Here is a 21,374-nt window from a genome sequence, read left to right as displayed (position 1 = left end):
GAAACTCAGTGATGGTTATAGCGGGTTAAAGTTTAGTAATGGCTTTGACAGGCTGAAGTTTAGTAATGGTTATAGTAAGTTGAAGTTCAGTACTAGTCATGACAGATTGAAGATTAGTAAAAGTTAGGGCACGTTGAAGTTTAATGATGGTTACGGTGAGTTAAAATTTAGTAAAAGTTATGATGGGTTGAAGTTTAGCAATAGTTATGTTAGGTTAGTTGGATTAATTAAACTGCTCCTACCTTTCAAAGTGTATTAAGTGTCACATCAGAGACTTTCATCCATAGCACCAGGTTGTCACTTCTGTTTTCTGTGCTAGCCATCCCGTCCCTCTCAGCAATGCTTTCAAATGAACTCTGGGCTTACATTCAGTTGGAGCAGTGTTTAGACAATGCAGAAGAGGGATATTCAGCCCATCGTGCTTGTGTGACCTCTTTGAAAGAGATATCCAATTGAGACCACTCTCCTGCTTTTGCCCCATAACTGTGCACATTTTCCCTTCCTTCAGTCTCTATTTAATTCCCTTTTGAAAGTCACTATTCAATCTACTTCTGCCTTTTCAGGCAGTGCATGCCAAGCTGCGCATCAAAATTCTTGTTACCTTCCCTCTGGTTCTCTTGCCAATTATTTTAACTCTGTTATTCCCTGGTTACCAACCCACGTGCTACTGGAAGTAGCTCCCTCGCCATCCACCCTAAACCCCTCATCATTCTGAACGCCTCTATAAAGCTTCCCTTAACCTTCTCTGCTGTAAAGAGAAGGTTTCACACCAGCAGCCCTCCCTGCCTGTCTCACGGCTAAGGGTGAGTGGTGAAAACCTGGAGCCTTAATTTGTAACGAACACTGAATTCTCATGGGAATCTGGCAAATGTTCTTTTCCTCCAACCAATATAACCAGCAAATAATGCACACAGGTCAAATAATCTGTTATCTGTGGGAGAATATTAGAAAGATTAGAAAAAAAGCCATGTTTATAAAGCGCCTTTCATGAAAAGATGTCCTGAACATGATTTACAACCAGTGGATTGCTTTTGCAATATAGGTAATGCAACAGGCAATTTGTGCACAGCAAGATCTCACTAGTTATTTACCTAATTTCATATTTACTGTCTCTGTGCGAGATAGCTGTCACTTTTTTCTTCATAACAGTTTGGGATGTGGACATCGCTGGCAAGGCCAGCATTTAACAGCCCATCCCTAATTGCCATTAAACTGAGTGCCTTGTGAGGCCACTTCAGAGTCAACCAGGGTGGCTGTGTGTCTCATGTAAGCTAGACCAGGTAAGGATGGCAGATTTCCTTCTCTAAAGGGCATTGGTGAATCAGGTGAGTTTTTACAACAATCGATGATAGTTACATGGTCACTGAGACTAGCTTCATGTTCCAGACATTTTTTTATTAACTGAATTTAAATTCCCCCAGCTGCCTTTGTGGGATTTGAACCCACGTGCCTAGAGCATTAGCCTTGGCATCTGCGTTATTAGTCCAGTGATTGTATCACTACACCACAATCTCCCTCCGTCCCCAATGTTGCAGGTTATAGTTTTTGATCTGCAGTTTTTAGTTCTTTGTTTCCTACTGTCAATCCACTATCCACTTAAGGAGTGCTGCACTGTCAGAGGTGCCATCCTTTGGATGAGATATTAAATCAAGGCTCTGCCTGCCCTCTTGGGTGGGTGTAAAAGATTCAATAGAGTAACTTGCAGAAGAGCAGGGGAGTTATCCTTGGTGACCCAGGCAATAATGATCCCTCTATCAACCAGAGGAAAACAGATTATTAGTTTCTATTGTATTGCTGTGTGTGGGAGAAGCTGTGTGCAAATTGGTCACTGCATTTCCGACATTACAACATAACCACACACTGGAATTAGTTAGTTGTAAAGTGCTTTTGGAATGTCCTGATGTTATTTAGGTGCAAATTTATTTTCTTTGTTTTTAATATTCCCCACATTTAACAAAAATTTTGAGTCCCTTTTCTGTACATGTGTTTGTTTTTCCAGTTTCTTGTTGAATATTCTCTTGTGTTCTGACAGACAAGTCAAACAGATGGTGCTGGAGGATTACAGACTGGCCATTCTGTCTGCTAGTCCTGGAAACACTTGTCCAATCAGAGCATTTGTTGCAAAAGAAGCCTTTGACTGCCCAAGGCTCAGTTACCTCAATCAAAATGATTGTCCTTGGCAGAGTAAACAAATCAAAATCTCCCTCCCAACAACAACAACTTGCATTTATATAGCATCTTTATCATTGCAAAACATCCAAGGCAGCTCATAGGAGGATTATCAGACAAAATTTGACACCCAGACACTTATGAAGATACGAGGACAGGAGGCCAAGTACTTGGTCAGAGGACCAGGTTTTGTGGAGAGTCTAAATGGAGAGCGAGGTAATGTGGCAGGTCTTGCTGCATATGGACACAGGCTGCTTCAGGATCTGAGGAGTCGCGAATGGTGCTGAACATTGTGCAATCATCAGCAAACATCCTCACTTCTGACCTTATGATGGACGGAAGGTCATTGATGAAGCAGCTGAAGATGGTTGGGCCGAGGACACTACCCTGAGGACCTCCTGCAGTGATGTCCTGGGACTGACCTCCAACAACCACACCCATCTTCCTTTGTGCTTGGTATGACTCCAACCAGCAGAGAGCTTTCCCCCTGATTGCATTGACTCCAGTTCTGCCAGACTCCTTGGCTGGCATCTGTGATGATGGGAGCCTCCAGAGGAGACCGAGATCTAATCTGCATCAACCTAACTTTCTGAACTATGGCTTTTGTTGTTAGTTTCCCACTGTCACTCTGGGGGAGGTGCTGCATTGTTGGAGGTGCCATCTTTTGGATGAGACATTAAACCATCTGCCCTCTCAGGTAGATGTAAAAGATCCCATGGGACAATGTGAAAAAGAGCAGGGCAGTTCTCCCAGTGTCCTGGTCAATATTTATCCCCCGAAACACCATCACTAAAACTGGACCTGGTTAACATCACTTTGCTGTTTGTGGGATCTTGCTGTGTGTAAATTGGCTGCTGCATTTCCTACATTGTAACAATGACATTGGCTGGAAAGCACTTTTGGGATGTCCTGAGGTTGTGAAAGGTGCTATATAAATGCAAGCTCGTTCCTCCTTTTAGCTCCCCAAACACATTACCCTGGCCTAGTTAATGTGTTGCTCCTTCCTGTAACTTTACTGAACCTTAACCCTGATGCTGTTTGGAAGACAGATGGTCTTTGGAGGTTTATGTGGAAAGGGATTAAACACATAAGCCCAGGGCCTTGGATGTTTCTGTACGTTCCACAATGTGCAACGCACCCCAGGAAAGATATATCGGCCTTGGAGGGAGAACAGGGCAGATTCATCAGAACAATACCAGGACAAGTTGAATTATAAGGCTGGAGAATCCAGAGCTCCTATTCTGAGACCTGAAGTATGCTGAGTGTAAGAGGCTTGGTTTGAACACCTAACTTTGGACCTATCGTTCCCAAATTCCCCACAACTGGGAGTTTCCCCACCTCCTGTCCGGGTCTGTTGTAGATTAATAAATCGAGATTGACTGCACTGATTAATCAGCAACTCCATGACCATTGCCTCACTCGATAACCAAGATGGTAGCAGGGGGACTGGGTGGATTTGGTTGTTGCCCATCCAACAATTTCTATAGTCGAAAGAGGGCATAATTGTAACATTAGATGGTTAGGAGTGACATTAGGGAGCATTTATTCACACAGGTGGAGAGGCTGTGGACGCTGGGGGTAGATTGGATTTCAGGACTGAGCTCGATTGGCTTTTGTTGGGTAAGGATATCAAGGGATATGGAACAAAGGGAGGTAAGTGGAGTTGAGGCATAGATCAGCCACAGTATAACCAACTGGTGGAAGAGGCTGAAGGGGCTGAGTTCCCCTTGTCCTGCCTACAGAATGATAGCTGCAAGGGGCTCCTACAGTGCAGTGGGTCTGAGCTAGGAGTTATGGGTTCAAGTCCCACTCTGGGACTTGATGGCCAAGGAAGGGGTGTTCATAACGCAGCCAAAACAGGGATGAGTATCAACTTGTAAAAATCCTTCCCACACACAAATGGCAGGTGGTGAGAGCGGGAGTGATTCCAGGTCAGTCATGAGATGGAAAGAAAACTGGAATCTCACCACCGTTGCTGTTCATAGCTCCGGACTAAAAGATGCACATAAAAGTGTATTGTTGCCATGGCAACCCAGACTTCTTGGGTGGATGGTTGGTTGGGTGGCCAGTGTGGACCAGATTGGTGCAGACAGTATACATTTTGATCCCTGTTGTGGCTGGGATGGATTCGGGACCTGCCTCCTTGTCCCGCCCATACTGGAGGCTATGGCACTGTGGGCTGGACTTAGCACCAGGCAGAGAACTGAAGAAGTTAAATTGCATCAGAAATACAATGTGCAGTATTGAGTTACAGAGAAACATAGCGCTTAGGAGCATTTGTAGGCTATGCAGCCCTTCAAGCCTGCTTCACCATTCCCAAGGATCACGGCTGACCTGGTTGTTGTCTCAGCTCCGCTTTCCTCTCTGCCCCCCAGAGTCCTTGACTTCCTTGTCGATCAGAAGCCTGTCTAACTCTGCCTTAAATAAATTCAACCACCCACTCTGGGGAAGAGAATTCCACATTCTGATGACCCCCTGAGAGGAAAAAATTTTCCTCATCTCCATCTTAAGAGGGAGACCTCTTATTACTATATCCCTGAGTTCTAGTTCCCCCCACAAGAGGTTACATCCTCTGGGTATCCTGTCAGGATCTTATATGTTTCAATAAGATCATCTTTCATTCTGTTAAACTCCAATGAGTGCAGGCCCAATCTGTCCAACCTTTTCTCAGAAGATAAGCCCTTCATCCCTGAGAGAGGGACTGAGAGACACCAGTCAGTGTACAGATATCTCCCTGAGAGAGAGGGACTGAGAGACACCAGTCAGTGTACAGATATCTCCCTGAGAGAGAAGGGACTGAGAAACACCAGTCAGTGTACAGATATCTCCCTGAGAGAGAGGGGTCTGAGAGACAGCAGTTAGTGTACAGATATCTCCCTGAGAGAGGGACTGAGAGACACCAGTCAGTGTACAGATATCTCCCTGAGAGAGGGGACTGAGAGACACCAGTCAGTGTACAGATATCTCCCTGAGAGAGGGGACTGAGAGGCACCAGTCAGTGTACAGATATCTCCCTGAGAGAGGGACTGAGAGACACCAGATGGTGTACAGATATCTCCCTGAGAGAGGGACTGAGAGACACCAGTCAGTGTACAGATATCTCCCTGAGAGAGGGGACTGAGAGACACCAGTCAGTGTGCAGATATCTCCCTGAGAGAGGGACTGAGAGACACCAGTCAGTGTACAGATATCTCCCTGAGAGAGAGGGACTGAGAGACACCAGTCAGTGTACAGATATCTCCCTGAGAGAGAGAGGGGAATGAGAGACACCAGTCAGTGTACAGATATCTCCCTGAGAGAGGGGACAGAGAGACACCAGTCAGTGTACAGATATCTCCCTGAGAGAGGGACTGAGAGACACCAGTCAGTGTACAGATATCTCCCTGAGAGAGGGACTGAGAGACACCAGTCAGTGTACAGATATCTCCCTGAGAGAGAGAGGGGGACTGGGGGACACCAGTTAGTGTACAGATATCTCCCTGAGAGAGGGGACTGAGAGACACCAGTTAGTGTACAGATATCTCCCTGAGAGAGGGACTAAGATGCACCAGTCAGTGTACAGATATCTCCCTGAGAGAGGGGACAGAGAGACACCAGTCAGTGTACAGATATCTCCTTGAGAGAAGGACTAAGAGGCACCAGTCAGTGTACAGATATCTCCTTGAGAGAGGGACTGAGAGACACCAGTCAGTGTACAGATATCTCCTTGAGAGAGGGACTGAGAGACACCAGTCAGTGTACAGATATCTCCCTGAGAGAGGGGACAGAGAGACACCAGTCAGTGTACAGATATCTCCCTGAGAGAGGGGACAGAGAGACACCAGTCAGTGTACAGATATCTCCCTGAGAGAGGGGACAGAGAGACACCAGTCAGTGTACAGATATCTCCTTGAGAGAGGGACTGAGAGACACCAGTCAGTGTACAAATATCTCCCTGAGAGAGGGGTCTGAGAGACACCAGTCAGTGTACAGATATCTCCCTGAGAGAGAGAGAGGGACTGAGAGACACCAGTCAGTGTACAGATATCACCCTGAGAGAGGAACTGAGAGGCACCAGTCAGTGTGCAGATATCTCCCTGAGAGAGGGACTGAGAGACACCAGTTAGTGTACAGATATCTCCCTGAGAGAGGGACTGAGAGGCACTAGTCAGTGTACAGATATCTTCCTGAGAGAGGGACTGAGAGGCACCAGTCAGTGTACAGATTTATCCCTGAGAGAGAGGGACTGAGAGATACCAGTCAGTGTACAGATATCTCCTTGAGAGAGGGACTGAGAAACACCAGTTAGAGTACAGATATCTCCCTGAGAGAGAGACCAAGATGCACCAGTCAGTGTACAGATATCTCCCTGAGACCATTAACTGAGAGACAGCAGTTTGATTTGAAATTAATACTTGATTTAGTATCAATTGTGATTGGCAGAAGAGAATTCCAAGCTTCTACCAATCTTTGTGTGTTGAAGTTTTTCCTGGTTTCACTCCAGTGAGGTCTAATTTCTAGACTGTATCCTATAATCGTAAATTCCCTAACCAGTGGAAAACCTATCCGTATATCTATCCAACGTACTCGTGAAATAATTGATCAAAACATCCCTTAACCACCTAAATTCTAGGGAATACAACCCTAGTTTGTGCAATGAACCTTGGAATTTAATTCTTGGATTGCAGATCTAATTTTAGTAGATGTATGCTGTACTCCCTCCAAGGCTCATATCTCCTTCCTCGCTCTGCCTTCTCTCTCTCTCTCTCCACTCTTTCTAACACCCCGCTAACTGTCTCCATTTCTCTTCCATTTCTTTGTGCTTCAGATATTTCCCCCATGATGTCCGAGACCATCAGCGGCTGTAGGTTTTGATGGACAGTTTTCTTTGTGCAGTGATTTCTTTTTGGGGTCTCTTTGTTTGCATTGCATTGGAATGGCAGTGTGGTCCAAGTGACGTCTGAGTGAGACTCTGCTTGAAATGTTATTTTCTGGCGCGTGTGGGCACTTGCTTTAACTGCACAACAAAAACCGGAAAACGACACTCCCAAATCCAACAGGCAGTTAAATGCACCTCCCCCTTGCCCTCTCCCTCTCCCTCACCCTCACCTCACCCTCTCCCTCTCTCTGAGCTCCTGACTGGTTTGAGGCTTTCCAGTATCTCACCCATTAACCTTTGGCATGAGTCCATATGCCTCTCAGTGACACACAGGGCACCGCTGTGGGATTGGATGGGAGGAGTTAGGAAACCCATCCAATATCCATAAGAGGCGAAGGTTGCAAAACCAAGGATGTGGTGGAAAGCACTGCCAGTGTGCCAAGAGGAGGAAGGAAGTGTGGAGAGTGTGGGTAGAATGGCCTATCAATCTCCTCTTTACGAACATGCAAACATACAAAATAGGAGCAGAAGTGGGCCATTCGGCCCCTCGATCCTGCTCTGCCATTCAATAAGATCATGGCTGATCTGTCATAGAGTCATAGGTTCATAGAGGTCCCCAGCACAGAAGAAGGTCCTTCGGCCCATTGAGTCTGCACCGGTCAAACAAGTGCCTAACTATTCTAATCCCATCTTCCAGCACTAGGCCCATAGCCTTGTATGCCCTGGCATCGCAAGTGCACTTCCAAATGCTTCTTAAATGTTATCAGGGTTTCTGCCTCTACCACCCTTTCAGGCAGCGAGTTCCAGATTCCCACCACTCTCTGGGTGAAAGAATTCCCCCTCACATCCCCTCTAAACCTTCTGCCCCTTACCTTAAATCTATACCCCCTGGTTATTGATCCCTCCACCAAGGGGAAAAGCTCCTTCCTGTCTACCCTATCTATGCCCCTCATAATTTTATACACCTCAATCATGTCCCCCCTCAATCTTCTCTGCTCCAGGGAAAATAACCCCAGTCTACCCAATCTCTCCTCATATCTAAAACTCTCCAGCCCCAGGCAACATCCTGGTAAATCTCCCCTGCTCTCTCTCTAGTGCGATCACATCCTTCCTATAATGTGGAAGAACTGCACACAATACTCCAGCTGTGGCCTAACCAGTGTTTCATACAGTTCCAGCATAACCTCCCTGCTCTTATATTCTATGCCTCAGCTAATAAAGGCAAGTATCCCATATGCCTTCTTAACCACCTTATCTACCTGTCCCGTTGCCTTAAGGGACCGGTGGACATGCACACCAAGGTCTCTCTGATCCTTGGCACTTCCCAGGGTCCTACCTTTCATCGTGTGTTCCCGTGCCTTGTTGGTCCTGCCAAAGTGCATCACCTCACACTTATCCAGATTAAATTCCATTTGCAACTGATCAGCCCATCTGACCAGCCCGTCTATATCCTCCTGTAATCTAAGGCTATCCTCCTCACTATTTACCACCCCACCAATTTTCATGTCATATCTGTTTGTGTTTCGATTTCCACATTCCCATCTAACCCCGATTCCCTTGCCTAACAAGAATCTATCCACCCTCAACCTTAAAAATATTCAGCGACCCCGCCTCCACCACCTTCTGAGGCAGAGAGTTCCAAAGTCACATAACTCTCTGAGAGAAAAAATTTCTCCTCATCTCTGTCCTAAAAGGGCGACCCCTAATTTTAAAACAGTGCCCCCTGGTTCTGGACTCACCCACAAGAGGAAACATCCTTTACGTATCCACCTCGTCAATACCATTTAGGATCTTGTATAACTTCAATAAAGTCACCCTTCACTCTTCTAAACTCCAGTGGAAACAAGCCCAGTCTGTCCAACCTTTCCTCATACGACAACCCACTCATTCCAGGTATCAATCTAGTAAACCCTCTTTGAACCACCTCCAATGCATTTACATCCTTCCTTAAATAAGGAGACCAAGACTGCCTACAGTATTGGAGATGTGGCCTCACCAACGCCTTATCCCTTGCTCCATCTGCAGCCTCCTGTTGCACAACTAACAAAGGAATTCGGCAATGCTTCATCATAAGTAGGCCCTGCACTGTAACCCCTGACCTGGAAGTTGTTTGATGGTGCAGTGCAGGGTTGCCTTTATAAATTGGTATTGAGTTCAAAGTCAAGGCTGGAAACTAAGTCAGGAATTCAGTGAGCGGGAAGCCCACTCCCTATCAAGGTCTTCTTAATACATTATTATTCCACTTCTGGTACACTCCCCTCCTCCCCTCAGGAGGCAAAGGGGTGAAATTTAACTTCAGTGGGAAGTAGTGGATGAGTCGCCTATTGGACATGCCACCCGACTTTCAGCCAATGGAAAAGGTGAATTGTGTGGGACGCACAGAGGACAGCTGAGCTACTGGCCTCTCCTATTAGCCTCTGGGGAATGACCTCGATGGCCATTGTCCACCCTCAAGGAGAAGCCACATTTGACTCTGATTTAAGGCATGGATCCAACCAACTCTCACCCTAAGTTCTCCAAATAGCAAAGCATTTTAAGAGTTTTAAAGAGTTTCTGAAAGTTCAGTTACAACCGTTAACAAACATTGCAGCTCCTGTCAATCAAAATGCACTCCATTGTGGCCCCCATATTCAGTACAAGGTGTCCTCTATCCCTTTAATCGGCCTTGTGCACAGGAACAAGAGCAGGTCAGAGGCTGGGAATCCTGCGGCGAGTAACTCACCTCCTGACTCCCCAAAGCCTGTCCACCATCTACAAGGCACAAGTCAGGAGTGTGATGGAATACTCCCCACTTGCCTGGATGAGTGCAGCTCCAGCAACACTCAAGAAACTTGACACCATCCAGGACAAAGCAGCCCACTTGATTGGCAACCCATCCACAATTATTCACTCCCTCCACCAATGACACACAGTAGCAGCAGTGTGTACCATCTACAAGATGCACTGCAGGAATTCACCAAGGCTCCTTTGATAGCACCTTCCAAACTTGGAACCTTTATTAAATAGAAGGGCAGCAGACACCACCACCACCACCTAGAAGTTCCCCTCCAAGTCACTCACCATCCTGACTTGGAAATATATCGCCGTTCCTTCACTATTGTTGGGTCGAAATCCCTTCCTAACAACACTGTGGGTGTACCTACACCATATGGACTGCAACGGTTCAAGAAGGCAGCTCACCACCACCTTCTCAAGGGGCAGTTAGGGATGGGCAATAAAAGCCAGCGAAGCCCACACCCCATGTATGAATAAAAATAAAAACCTCCCTTCCCCCTCACACCAATAGCAGATCCTTGAGGGCTGATGGATGCATTGCATGAAAAGGCCTTGTGATTTGGTTGCCTCTAACCATAACTTTGTTATATAACATCTGCTGTGCCCTTATGTCCATAGCAAACTCAACCAATATCCAACCTTGTTTTTAGCTGCATGTGCATGAGTGTGGCATCTCATGTACTCATAATCAATGATTCATAAGGTCTCCACAGGTCTTGTGTATGTACAAATGCTCCAGTAAGGACAACCAGCAGGTTTAGGGATGGGAAAGTATGGGATTAGACTAAATTCAGAGCACAGAAACATGGCATCTGATCTGCGCACGCCCACCTGATCATTGCTGGTGTTTGTGCTCCACATGAACCTCCTCCTACCCTACTTCACCTGACAGCATCAATGTACCCTTCTAGATTTTGACCCCAGGAGGCCATGGATAGCTCCAGACAGATGAATAATTGCTGTTGGGTTACATTTTGTACACATCCCAGTGAATTGATAGAGGGCTGTTCCATTGGCTCGAGTAAGAGGAGGCAATGGTGTTACTCTCACAAGAACGAATTCAAACCCATCCATAGAGGTTTCTGATTGAGGTCAGTGCCATGCTCACCATATTCATCCCTTAATCTGTCCCTGGAGCATCTCTTTGCTACAATGGTCTTCCCTCCAACTAAATATGACCTGTTTCTACCTAAACAAATGGAATTGGTGCATGAAGAAAACTTGGATCATCGTAATCCTTGTTCCATTTTCTCACAATAGAACAGGGATGAACCTGAAGTGGAAAATCCATTGATTCATTTTGACAAGATAGTCCCGCCCACCTTTCACTGAATTCATTGACATGGTCCACTTTGTGTTACATCATGGGTGCAATTTCTGTCTTTCTGGCTGCATGTGGCCTGAGGAAGCCTGATGTTGGTGTTGGTGCTGGTGGTGTCGGGAATAATGTTGGTTTCTGGCATTTGTGTTGGGAATGGTGTTGATCCTGGGAGTGCTTTTGCTGTTGGGAAGCGTCTTGGGAATGTCATTGGTGTTGAGAATGTTGTTGGGAAGTGTCTTGGGAATGTCGTTGGTGTTGAGAATGTTGTTGGGCATTGTGGTGGTGTTGGGAATAATATGGGGAATGCTATTGGGAATAATATTGGGAGTGATATTGAGAACGGTATTGGAGTTGGGGAAGTTGATGTCCATGCTGGTTCAGATACTCAACATAATTACAAACCCTTGACTCTTCAGCTTTCATTGGCACAATGGAAGGTAAAATGATCTTTGATAGACCCAGACAGAGGTATATTTACCGTTGTGTTTGGGGAGGGGGCCCTGAGGTAGTGTAAACTCTTGCAAACCCACATCTAAAAGTTTACCCCGCCAACTGATTTTTTAACAAATAAAAACAGAACATGCTAGAAAACTCAGCAGGTCTGTCAGCAATGGTGGAGAGAGAAACAGAGTTAATGTTTCGAGTCCAATATGTCTGAAAAAGAGTCATATTGAACTTGAAACCTTAACTCTTTCTCTTTCCACCAATGCTGACTGACCTGCTGAGATTTCCAGCATGTTCTGTTTTTATTTCCGATTTCCAGGATCTGCAGTATTTGACTTTTATGATTGATTTTTAAAGTTCCTTTTGGAGATGTGACATGGCTGGCGTTCATTTCCCAATACTATTGGCCCTTATACAACTGCTACACTGCTCCAGGTGGTAGTTAAGAGTTAACCACCTTTGTGGTCGGGCCAGAGCAGAATCTATCCATAAGTATAAGACCAGGTAAAGGTGACAAGTTTCCTTTCCTAAAGGGGATTGGTGAGTCAGTTGGGTTTTCAACAAGCATGCAACAACTCCCTGGTCACATTTTCTGACACCAGCTCTTTATTCCCAGAGTATTTTTTTCTCTCCAAATTCAAATTCTCAAACAATGGTGGAATTTGAGCTCATCAACTGGATTGGTAACCCTGTAAAATAACCATATTCATTAACCAGGAGATTGGAAATCTTTCCAACCATTGTTTGCATCCTCTTTGGTCCTTAATTAGATCATTGGGCGCTGATTTGATTCACATAAAGGAGAAAGCATCTGTATGAGGTGTGTCCTAATCAAGGGGTTGAAAATGATAAAAGGATTTGATGGGCTAGATATGGAGAAACTATTTTGTCTAGTGCAGGAACTCAGAACCCCCTTAGAATGATGGAGCACAGAACAAGACCATTTGGTTCAAAGTGTCAGTGCCAGTTCTTTGGAAGAGCTATCCAAATAGTTCCACTATGCTGCTCATTTCCTGTAGCCCTGCAAATATTTCCCCCTCAAAAATTTATCCAATTCCCTTTAGGAAGTTGCCATTGAATCTGCTTCCACCTGGCTTTCTGGCAGCACATTCCTGAGTATTCTCTCAGATTCAGAGTAAAGGGAAGACCTTGTAGAACAGAGATGAGGAGAAACTTCTTTAGCCAGAGAGTGGTGAATCTATGGATTTCATTGCCACAGAAGGCTGTGGAGGCCAGGTCATTGAGTGTATTTAAGACTGAGATAGATAGGTTCTTGATTGGTAAGGGGATCAAAGGTTACTGGGAGAAGGCGGGAGAATGGGGTTGAGAAGCTTATCAGCCATGATTGAATGGCGGAGCAGACTCGATGGGCCAAATGGCCTAATTTCTGCTCCTATGTCTTATGGTCTTATTCCAAATCCTAATAACCCGCTGTTTAAAAAAAGTCTCCTCAAGTCAGCTCTGGATCTCTCACTTGTTAACTTAAATCTGCATCTTCTGCTTATTGACCCACTGAAATAGTTTCTCCATATCGACTCTATCGAAACCCCTTATGACCATATACTCCAAGTCACCCACCATCCTGATTTGGAAATACATCGTCATCCCTTCACTGTCACTGGGCCAAAGTCCTGGAAGTCCCTCATTAACAGCACTGTGGGTGTACCTACACCAGAATGACTGCAGTGGTTCAAGAAGGCAGCGCACCACCACCTTCTCCAGGGGCAATTAGGGATGGGCAATAAATGCTGGCCTAACCAGTGGCACCAACCTCTAATGAATGAATGGAAAAAAACTCCACCCCACCGAATCACAATAATGATTTAACCTTCGAGGACCCTGGGGGTGAATGTTTCCATTATACTGAAACAATATATCACAGTTTAAAAAAATTCCTTAATAGGATGTGGGCTTCACTGGCTGGGCCAGCATTTATTGCCTATCCCTACTTGCCCTTGAGAAGGTGGTAGTGAGCTGCCTTCTTGAGCCGCTGCAGTCCATGTGGTGTAGGTACACCCACAGTGCTGTTAGGGGGGGAGTTCCAGGATTTTGACCCAGCGACAGTGAAGGAACGGTGATATATTTCCAAGTCAGGGTGGTGGGTGGCTTGGAGAGGAACTTCCAGGTAGTGGTGTTCCCACCTATCTGCTGCTCTTGTCCTTCTAGATGGTAGTGGTCGTGGGTTTGGAAGGTGCTGTTGAAGGAGCCTTGGTGAGTTGCTGCAGTGCATCTTGTAGATGGGACACACTGCTGTTACTCTGCGTTGGTGGTGGAGGGAGTGAATGTTTGTGGAAAGGGTGCCAATCAAGCAGGCTGCTTTGACCTGGACGGTGTCAAACTTTTTGAGTTGGAGCTGCATTCATCCAGGCAGGGAGAGACTATTCCATCACACTCCTGACTTGTGCCTTGTAGATGGTGGACAGGCTTTGGGGAGTCAGGAGGTGAAATACTTGCCACAGAATATGTGGATACTCCAGTTCAGCTCTGCATTAATTGTGACTCCTAGGCTGTTGATGGTAGGGAAATTCAAAGATGGGAATGCATTTGAATTCCAAAAAGAGGAGTTATGAATGGAATCCTAGAGTGTGCAGTCGTCAGCAAAGATCCTCATTTCTGACCTTCTAACGGAGGGAAGATCATTGATGAAGCAGCTGAAGATGGTTGGGCTGAGGACACTACCCTGAGGAACTCCTGCAGTGATGTCCTGGAGCTGAAATGACTGATCTCCAACAACCACAACCATCTTCCTTTGTGCTCGGTATGGCTCCCGCCAGCGGAGAGTTTCACCCTGGATTCCCATTGATTTAAATGTTGACAGGGCTCTTTGATGCCGCAGTCGGTCAAATTGCACCATGGGCAGTTGCTGGGATTTTTAAAAATTCAATGACTAAATCTGGAATATAAAGCTAGTCTCAGTAATGGTGACCATGAAACTATCATCGATTGCCGTAAAAGCCCATCTGGTTCACTAATGTCCTTTAGGGAAGGAAATCTGCCATCCTTACCCGGTCTGGCCTACATGTGACTCCAGACCCACAGCAATGTGGTTGACTCTTAACTGCCCCTCTGAAATGGTGTGGCGAGCTATTCAGATCAGAGGGCAATTAGGGATGGGCAACAAACGCTGGTCCTTGCCAGTGACACCCACACCCGATGAACGAATAAATTTTATAAAATGCTACCTCAATGTCTAGGACAGTCACTCTCACCTCAACTCTTGAGATCAGCTCTTTAGTCCATGTTTGGACCAATTGGGTCAGGTGCTAAGTGACCCTGGCAGAACCCAAACTAAGCGCCAGTGAACAGCTTATTGCTGAGTAAGTGCCGTTTGAAGATAGCACTGTCAACGACATCTCCCATCACTTTTCTGATTGGGATTGGGATTGTGGAAGTAGGGTTATGGTTGAGTGGGTGGGGTGATTTGGACTGGGTGGGGCTGGGGGAGGGGGGGAATTGTGATTTGGGTGGGAGGGGGATGATTGGGACTGCAGGTGGGAAATTTGGATTGGGTGATGAGCATAGGGTGGGGGGGGTTTGATTTGGGATTGGGTTTGCGGCTATGCTGAAGTTCTAACCCAAAGTAATGTTTTCCTCTGCACCTCTTTGTGTTTGTTCTCTGGCTCCCTGACAGTTGATGATGGCCTGGGATACCTCCCAACGTTCGGGCCCTGCTTTGTGAATCTGTACGGAAGCCCCCGAGAGTTTACAGGCTTCCCCGACCCATATGTAGACATGAACCTCGGAAAGGTATGAAGTGCGGGTACTCTCCATGTAGCCTGCTAACATCATGTGAAGCCAGTGGACGGAAAGTAACTCCCCCAATCATTGGACTGCAATGGACACTCAATGGCTAAATGTGTTTTTCTTTTAATATTGTGAAGCTGAGGTGAAAGTTCAAAAGTCAAAGCGCAGGGGCAGCCAATCATAGCAAATATAAAGGAAGAGCTTCCGTTTATTTAGCAGGTTATCGCATCTTCAGGGCACCCCAACGTACTGTTTAATCATTAGCAGCACAGCAGCCAATTTGCGCACAGCAAGCTCCCACAAACAGTAATGTGATGATGATCAGATCGTCTGTTTTTCAGATGCTGATTGAGGAATGGACATTGTCCAGGGCACCAGGGAGATGGGGCCAAGGCTTAACACCTCAACTAAAATGTGGCAGGGGTCATCCCCAAGAGGTGCTGTCAGACATAATTTGACTCTGAGCCAAAATGAGAAGATTTTAGATCAAATGACCAAAAAAATCTTGGTCAATAAGGTATAGCTTTAAGGAGCATTGTAAAAGAGGAGAGAGAGGTAGAGAGGTTTAGGGAGGGAATGTGCAAGAGGTGAGAATTGGAGTAGTGCAGATATTTCAGAACGTTTAGGGCTGAAGGAGATTAGATAGATGGGGGGATGGGGTACGGGGGAAGGGTAGGCCCAAGGCCATGGAGGGGTTTGAAAAGGAGGGTTAGAGTCTTATAATTGAGTTGTTTCTGACCTAGGAGCCAATGTAAGTGAGCTTAGGCATCGGCTGGTTTACTGCCCCCTCCCCTGATGTTCAACTATCTGTTGCCTGATTTTGAAAACTGCCCTTCAACATGTAAGAGTCAGAGATGAAGTGATGGGTCTTGATGTCAACCCATCGAGTCAACCTAGGAGGAAGAGGAGGAAAAGTTGAGGGAAAATACTGCTAAGCCGAAGACAGTAAAACCCAAAGGGGCCCATGCTTAGTGTTAGTAAGATGGGAAAAGCAAAACTGGGGGAGAGAGAGAGAGAGATAGGTGGAAGGTGCGGACTGTAAAGGAGATGTTAAAAGGACTTCCTCAGATAGAGGAACATGTGCTGGAGGTGGTTGAGCTTTGATTTAAATGTTTCACATGTGGAGATACAACAATGAGGAGCTGTATGGGATGGAGGGCACAGCAGAGCTTCCCTGACATCACAACAATCGGGACTCTTTGAAAGTACATTGTTGGCCGTGAAGCACTTTGGGATGTCCTCAGGTTGTGGAAGGCACAGTAGAAATGCAAGTATGTCCTTCCCTTCATTTCTACATTCCCACCTTTCTATCTTTCCTTTTTTCGCTCTTTTACTTTCTCTCTTTTCCTTTCTCTCCTTCCTATCATTTCCCTCCATCCTTCCTTCCACTCCGCATTCCTTCCTTCCTTTCACCATACCTTCTCTATTTCCCTTCTCTCTCTCTTTCACTTTCTCTCCTTCCTTTCTCTTCTTCCCTTTGCTCCCATCCCCTCCTTCCTTCTGTTCTTCCTTCCCTCCCTCGCTCCTTCCTTCATTTCCCCCCCTCTCTTTCCAACCCCTCCTTCCGCCCCTTTGCACCTCAGTTCCATTCCTTCCATCACAAGGGACAGTTTGAAAAGAGGAACGGCTATTGTGGTGTGATTATTGGAGGAGCTGGACAGTAAACTAGAGCCAGCTGGGATACTCCTGTGCTCAGTAGGGTGAAGTGCAGGACGCAGTCTTTTGTTTTTGGCTCACGGGTCTGTGTAATTGTCCTGTCTTCAGGGCGAGGCAATGGCCTATCGGGGCAGGGTCCTGCTGGAGCTGAGCACCAAGCTCGTGGACCAGGTGGAGCAGAAGATTGAGGAGATTCCATCAGACGACCTCTTAAGACTCGAGGTAATTTCCCGGGCGTTGACGTTTAAAACGATCATATCGTGGATCCTTTCGAAAGAGCATAACGCGTCTGAAATACGAGCAGGAAGTAGGCTATTCGGCCCATCGAGCCTGCGCCACCCGTCGATAAAATCGGGGCCTCAACCCCACTTTCCTGTCTGCTCCCATAACCCTCGACTCGCTTGCCAGTCAAAAATCTGTCTAACTCAGCCTTGAATGAATATATTCAATGACCCAGCCTCCACCGCTGTCTGGGGAAGAGAATTCCAAAGATTAACAACCCCCCAGCGAGAAGAAATTCCTCCTCATCCTCCAAGCTTTGCTATGGGGAGCTGCCAGAGGACTGGGGAGGGGCAAAGGTCACGGCCTTGTTCAAGAAATGTCGCAGGGACGCTCCTCGTAACTACAGGCTAGTCAGGTTAACATGGGTGAGGTTTCAGAAACACTAATCGGGGGTGGGGGAAGGGGGTAAATCAACAGGCACTTGGAGAGGTTTGAGCTAATTAAGGAGACTTAGCCCGGATTTGTAAAGGGCAGATTGTGTTTGACTGATTTAATTTAATGTTTTTGATGAAGTAACAGAGAAGGACCGATGAAGGGAATGTGGTCGATATCATCACTGTAAAGAAAGCATTTGACAAAGTACCACACGAAAGGCTGCTTAACACAATTGTGGCTCATTGAACAGGAATGTTCGGTGTCAGTTTGGGTTACAAGTTGGCTTAAGGGCTGTAAACAGTAAGACATGGTAAATGGTTATTTTTCAGACTGGAGGATGGGAGACGGTGGTGCTCCCCAAGGATCAGTACTGGGGCCATGGTTCTTCTTGATTCATATCCATGACTTGGATGTTGGAATGCAGAGTAAAATTTCAGAATTTGCCAATAATACCAATCTTGGAGATATGGCCAACAGTGAGGGCGATAAACCAACAGCAACATAGATCGGCTGGCAGAACGGTTTGGCAAGCGGCGGGTGGGGTTTAGTGCAGAGAATCGTGAGGTGATGCACCTTGGCAGAAAGGATAAGGAGGCACAACAGAGAATTTACGAAGCCCAAGATCCCACCCGCTTTGCCAACCACGCACTCAATATGTCCCGTTACCTTCAACGATCTATGCACATCTCCTTCACACATCAGGCCCCTCTTGACATGGGGGTGAAAGGCCCACCTCAAGTCACTTTAAAGGCCCGACAGTCATTAAATGGCTGTGGGGCCAAATCTAACCAAGTAGAGGTGGCTCACTCGACTTTTAACCCAGGGAGTAGGTGTTGCGCCCCCAACATAAAACTCAGCCCCAAGTCTCTGGAGTGGGACTTATACCAATGACCTTGTGACTCGGAGGCAAGAGTATATTAGTATTATCTACAACACTACCATGCACTACTAGTTTAGAGCATGGTACTAGATTATCATCATTACCAGGTTACCAGGTTACAGTTCATTACCAGGTTAGAGCACAGTACAAGCTTACTGTTCATGGACAGGTTAGAGCACATTATTATCTTAAAAGGTTACAGCACCGACATCAGATTGCAGTTCAATACCAGGTTAGAGGATGGCATAGGGTTACTAGGTTAGAGCAGGATTCCAGATTACTGTTCATGAACAGGTTAGAGCAGGGTGCCAGGTAACTGTTCATGAACAGGTTAGAGCAGGACACCAGATTACCTGGTTCATTACCAAGTGTCATGAAGCTATTAATGTATATAATATTTTGGAAAATATTTTTCTTTTCAAATAGAGGGTTAGTCTGTGGGTGTGTCTTAAATGGATTAAAGACAGCGAGTCTGGGTGCTTTGATCTGTACTAGTCTGAGATGTAAACAGAGAGGTAAAGTACATTTGCATTTTTTGAATAGAGTGTTCAAGAAGTGGGGTGAAAGCTTGATGCCTTTCTAACAGCTACCAAGCAATATGTTTATATTATTAATAAAATTAGTACAATCAATGGGGTTTTCTTGTTAAAAGGTAAAGTTCAAAGAGCCTGGTGAGACAATGAGAATTTGAATTCAATCAGTGGTGGTGGGTATAACTTCAGTAGTTTTTGGGTATACAGGCAGAGACAATGTGAGATCAAAAGGCAGCTGTAAGCCTCCCACTGGCCCAACTGGCTCTCCACAGTGGAAAGAACCTCATTTTGAATTCACAAGGTGAAAATGCTTTGTCTAGTGTCTGGTTAAGTCTATGGGTTGTTGTTGCCTTAATGGAGATTAGTTTGGGAATTTGTTAAAGGTTATGATAGTAGTCATTTGTGGCCATGTGTATATATATTTTAACCTGTGTAAATTAATAAAATGTTTCATTTAGTTTAATGTAAAACCTCAAGAACTGGTGGTCTGGTTCCTGAGTTTAGAGTCACATCTCAAACATAACACTTAAATTTATAGGTTATGACAGTTGTTTAATGTTTCCGTCTAGGATTTTTAAATAAATCCACTTTACCAACTGAATCGGTCATAACACCAGGTTAGAGCAGGGTACAAGGTTACTTTTCACGAAAAGTTAGAGCATGGTACAAAGTTACTAGGTTAGAGCAGGGTACAAGATTACCAGGTTAGAGTACCGTACCAGGTAACAATTCATGAACAGGTTAGAGCATGATATAAGGTTACTAGGTTAGAGCATAGGACAAGGTTACTAGGTTAGAGCAGGGTGTCAGGTTACTGTTCATTACCAGGTTAGAGCAGGGTACAAGCTTACCAGGTTAGGGTAGGATACCAGGTTACTGTTCATTACCAGGTTAATTCAGGACACCAAGTTACTAGGTTAGAGCAGAATACCAGGTTAGAGCAGAATGCCAGGTTCCAGTTCATTACCAGGCTAAAGCAGGATACCAGGTTACTGTTCATTACCAGGTTAATGCAGGACACCAAGTTAGAGCAGGATTAGGTTACTGTTCATTACCAGGTTAAAGCGGGATACCAGGCTAGAGCACAGGTTGAAGAATGGACCATGTCAGCTATGGAAGGATGAGCACTCCACCTGGTGGTCTTCCTCCAGTACTGTACAGTTCACATTTTCTACAGAAACATTCAATAAAAAAAAGCAGAGCTGAGCCCCACCAGGATGGTTACTCGTGGAGACTCGATGATAGACTCATGCGTACAGGTGTCAACGCGCCTTGAAAATCAAGGCAGCAGCTCCATACAACCAGGAAGCCAGTGAATCCGATGGTTAAAACAAGCAGCGAATTATGAGGGGATTTGATGGAGGACCCGCTTTGCCTGACAGGACGGTGGGTAAGCAGAGACACAGAAGCAGAGCTGAACTGAGGGAGCCCTTGTGTCGTTGGGGATCTGAAAGGCACTGCCTGAGAGGGGGGTGGGAGCAGGTTCAATCATAACTTTCAAATGGGAATTGGACAAATACTTGAGGAGAATTAAAAGCAGTGTTAGGGGGAGAAAGATCATAGGATCCTAAGAGAGTTTGGGGTCTCCGGGATTCTCTTCCCCAGAGACCAGTGGAGGCGGGGTCATTGAATTTGTTCAAGGCTGAGTTGGACAGGTTTTTGATCGACAAGAGAGTCAAGGGTTATTGGGGGGTGTGGAGCAGACAGGAAACCCATTTTTGACTTTCCCGCCATATTATCCACTCATGCCCGAAGCCAGTGGGTACAAAAAATTCCAGCCTAAGGTGTTCCAGTGCACGATTCACAAAAAGTTAGTTTGCAGGTACAGGAAGTAATAGAGAAGACTAATGGAACGCTATCCTTTATTAGAGAGGAATTGAACATAAAAGTAAAGATGTTATGTTTCAGGGCATTGGGGTGAGACCACATCTCGAATATCATGTGCAGTTTCGGTCTCCTTATTTAAGGAAGGGTGTAAATGCATTGGAGGCGGTTCAGAGGAGGTTTACTGGATTGATACCTGGAATGAGTGGGTTGTCTTATGAGGAAAGGTTGGACAGACTGGGCTTGTTTCCACTGGAGTTTAGAAGAGTGAGGGGTGACTTGATTGAAGTTATACAAGATCCTGAACGGCCTTGACAAGGTGGACATTGAAAGGATGTTTCCTCTTGTGGGTGAGTCCAGAACTAAGGGTCACTGTTTTAAAATGAGGGGTCACCCTTTTAGGACAGAGATGAGGAGAATTTTTCTCACTCAGAGGGTTGTGTGACTTTGGAATTCTCTGCCTCAGAAGGTGGTGGAGGCGGGGTCATTGAATATTTTTAAGGCTGAGGTAGA

The 21,374-nt window shown here is 45.8% G+C and overlaps 1 protein-coding gene across 4 annotated transcripts in view; it reads left to right on the top strand.

Annotated features, from left to right (window-relative positions):
• dysf (dysferlin, limb girdle muscular dystrophy 2B (autosomal recessive)) overlaps window positions 1–21,374 on the top strand; it is a 375,567-nt gene that overhangs the window by 127,286 nt on the left and 226,907 nt on the right. For all 4 annotated transcript variants that reach the window (XM_041186042.1, XM_041186052.1, XM_041186062.1 and 1 more), the window contains exons 17-18: window positions 15,199–15,314; window positions 17,076–17,189. In XM_041186042.1, coding sequence (XP_041041976.1) covers window positions 15,199–15,314; window positions 17,076–17,189 — 230 coding nt within the window. The remainder of the gene's footprint in view (window positions 1–15,198; window positions 15,315–17,075; window positions 17,190–21,374) is intronic.

Source organism: Carcharodon carcharias, chromosome 1 (assembly GCF_017639515.1).
Source record: "Carcharodon carcharias isolate sCarCar2 chromosome 1, sCarCar2.pri, whole genome shotgun sequence".
In the NCBI taxonomy this organism is placed as follows: Eukaryota; Metazoa; Chordata; class Chondrichthyes; order Lamniformes; family Lamnidae; genus Carcharodon; species Carcharodon carcharias.
This window is presented reverse-complemented; position numbering and strand designations above follow the sequence as displayed.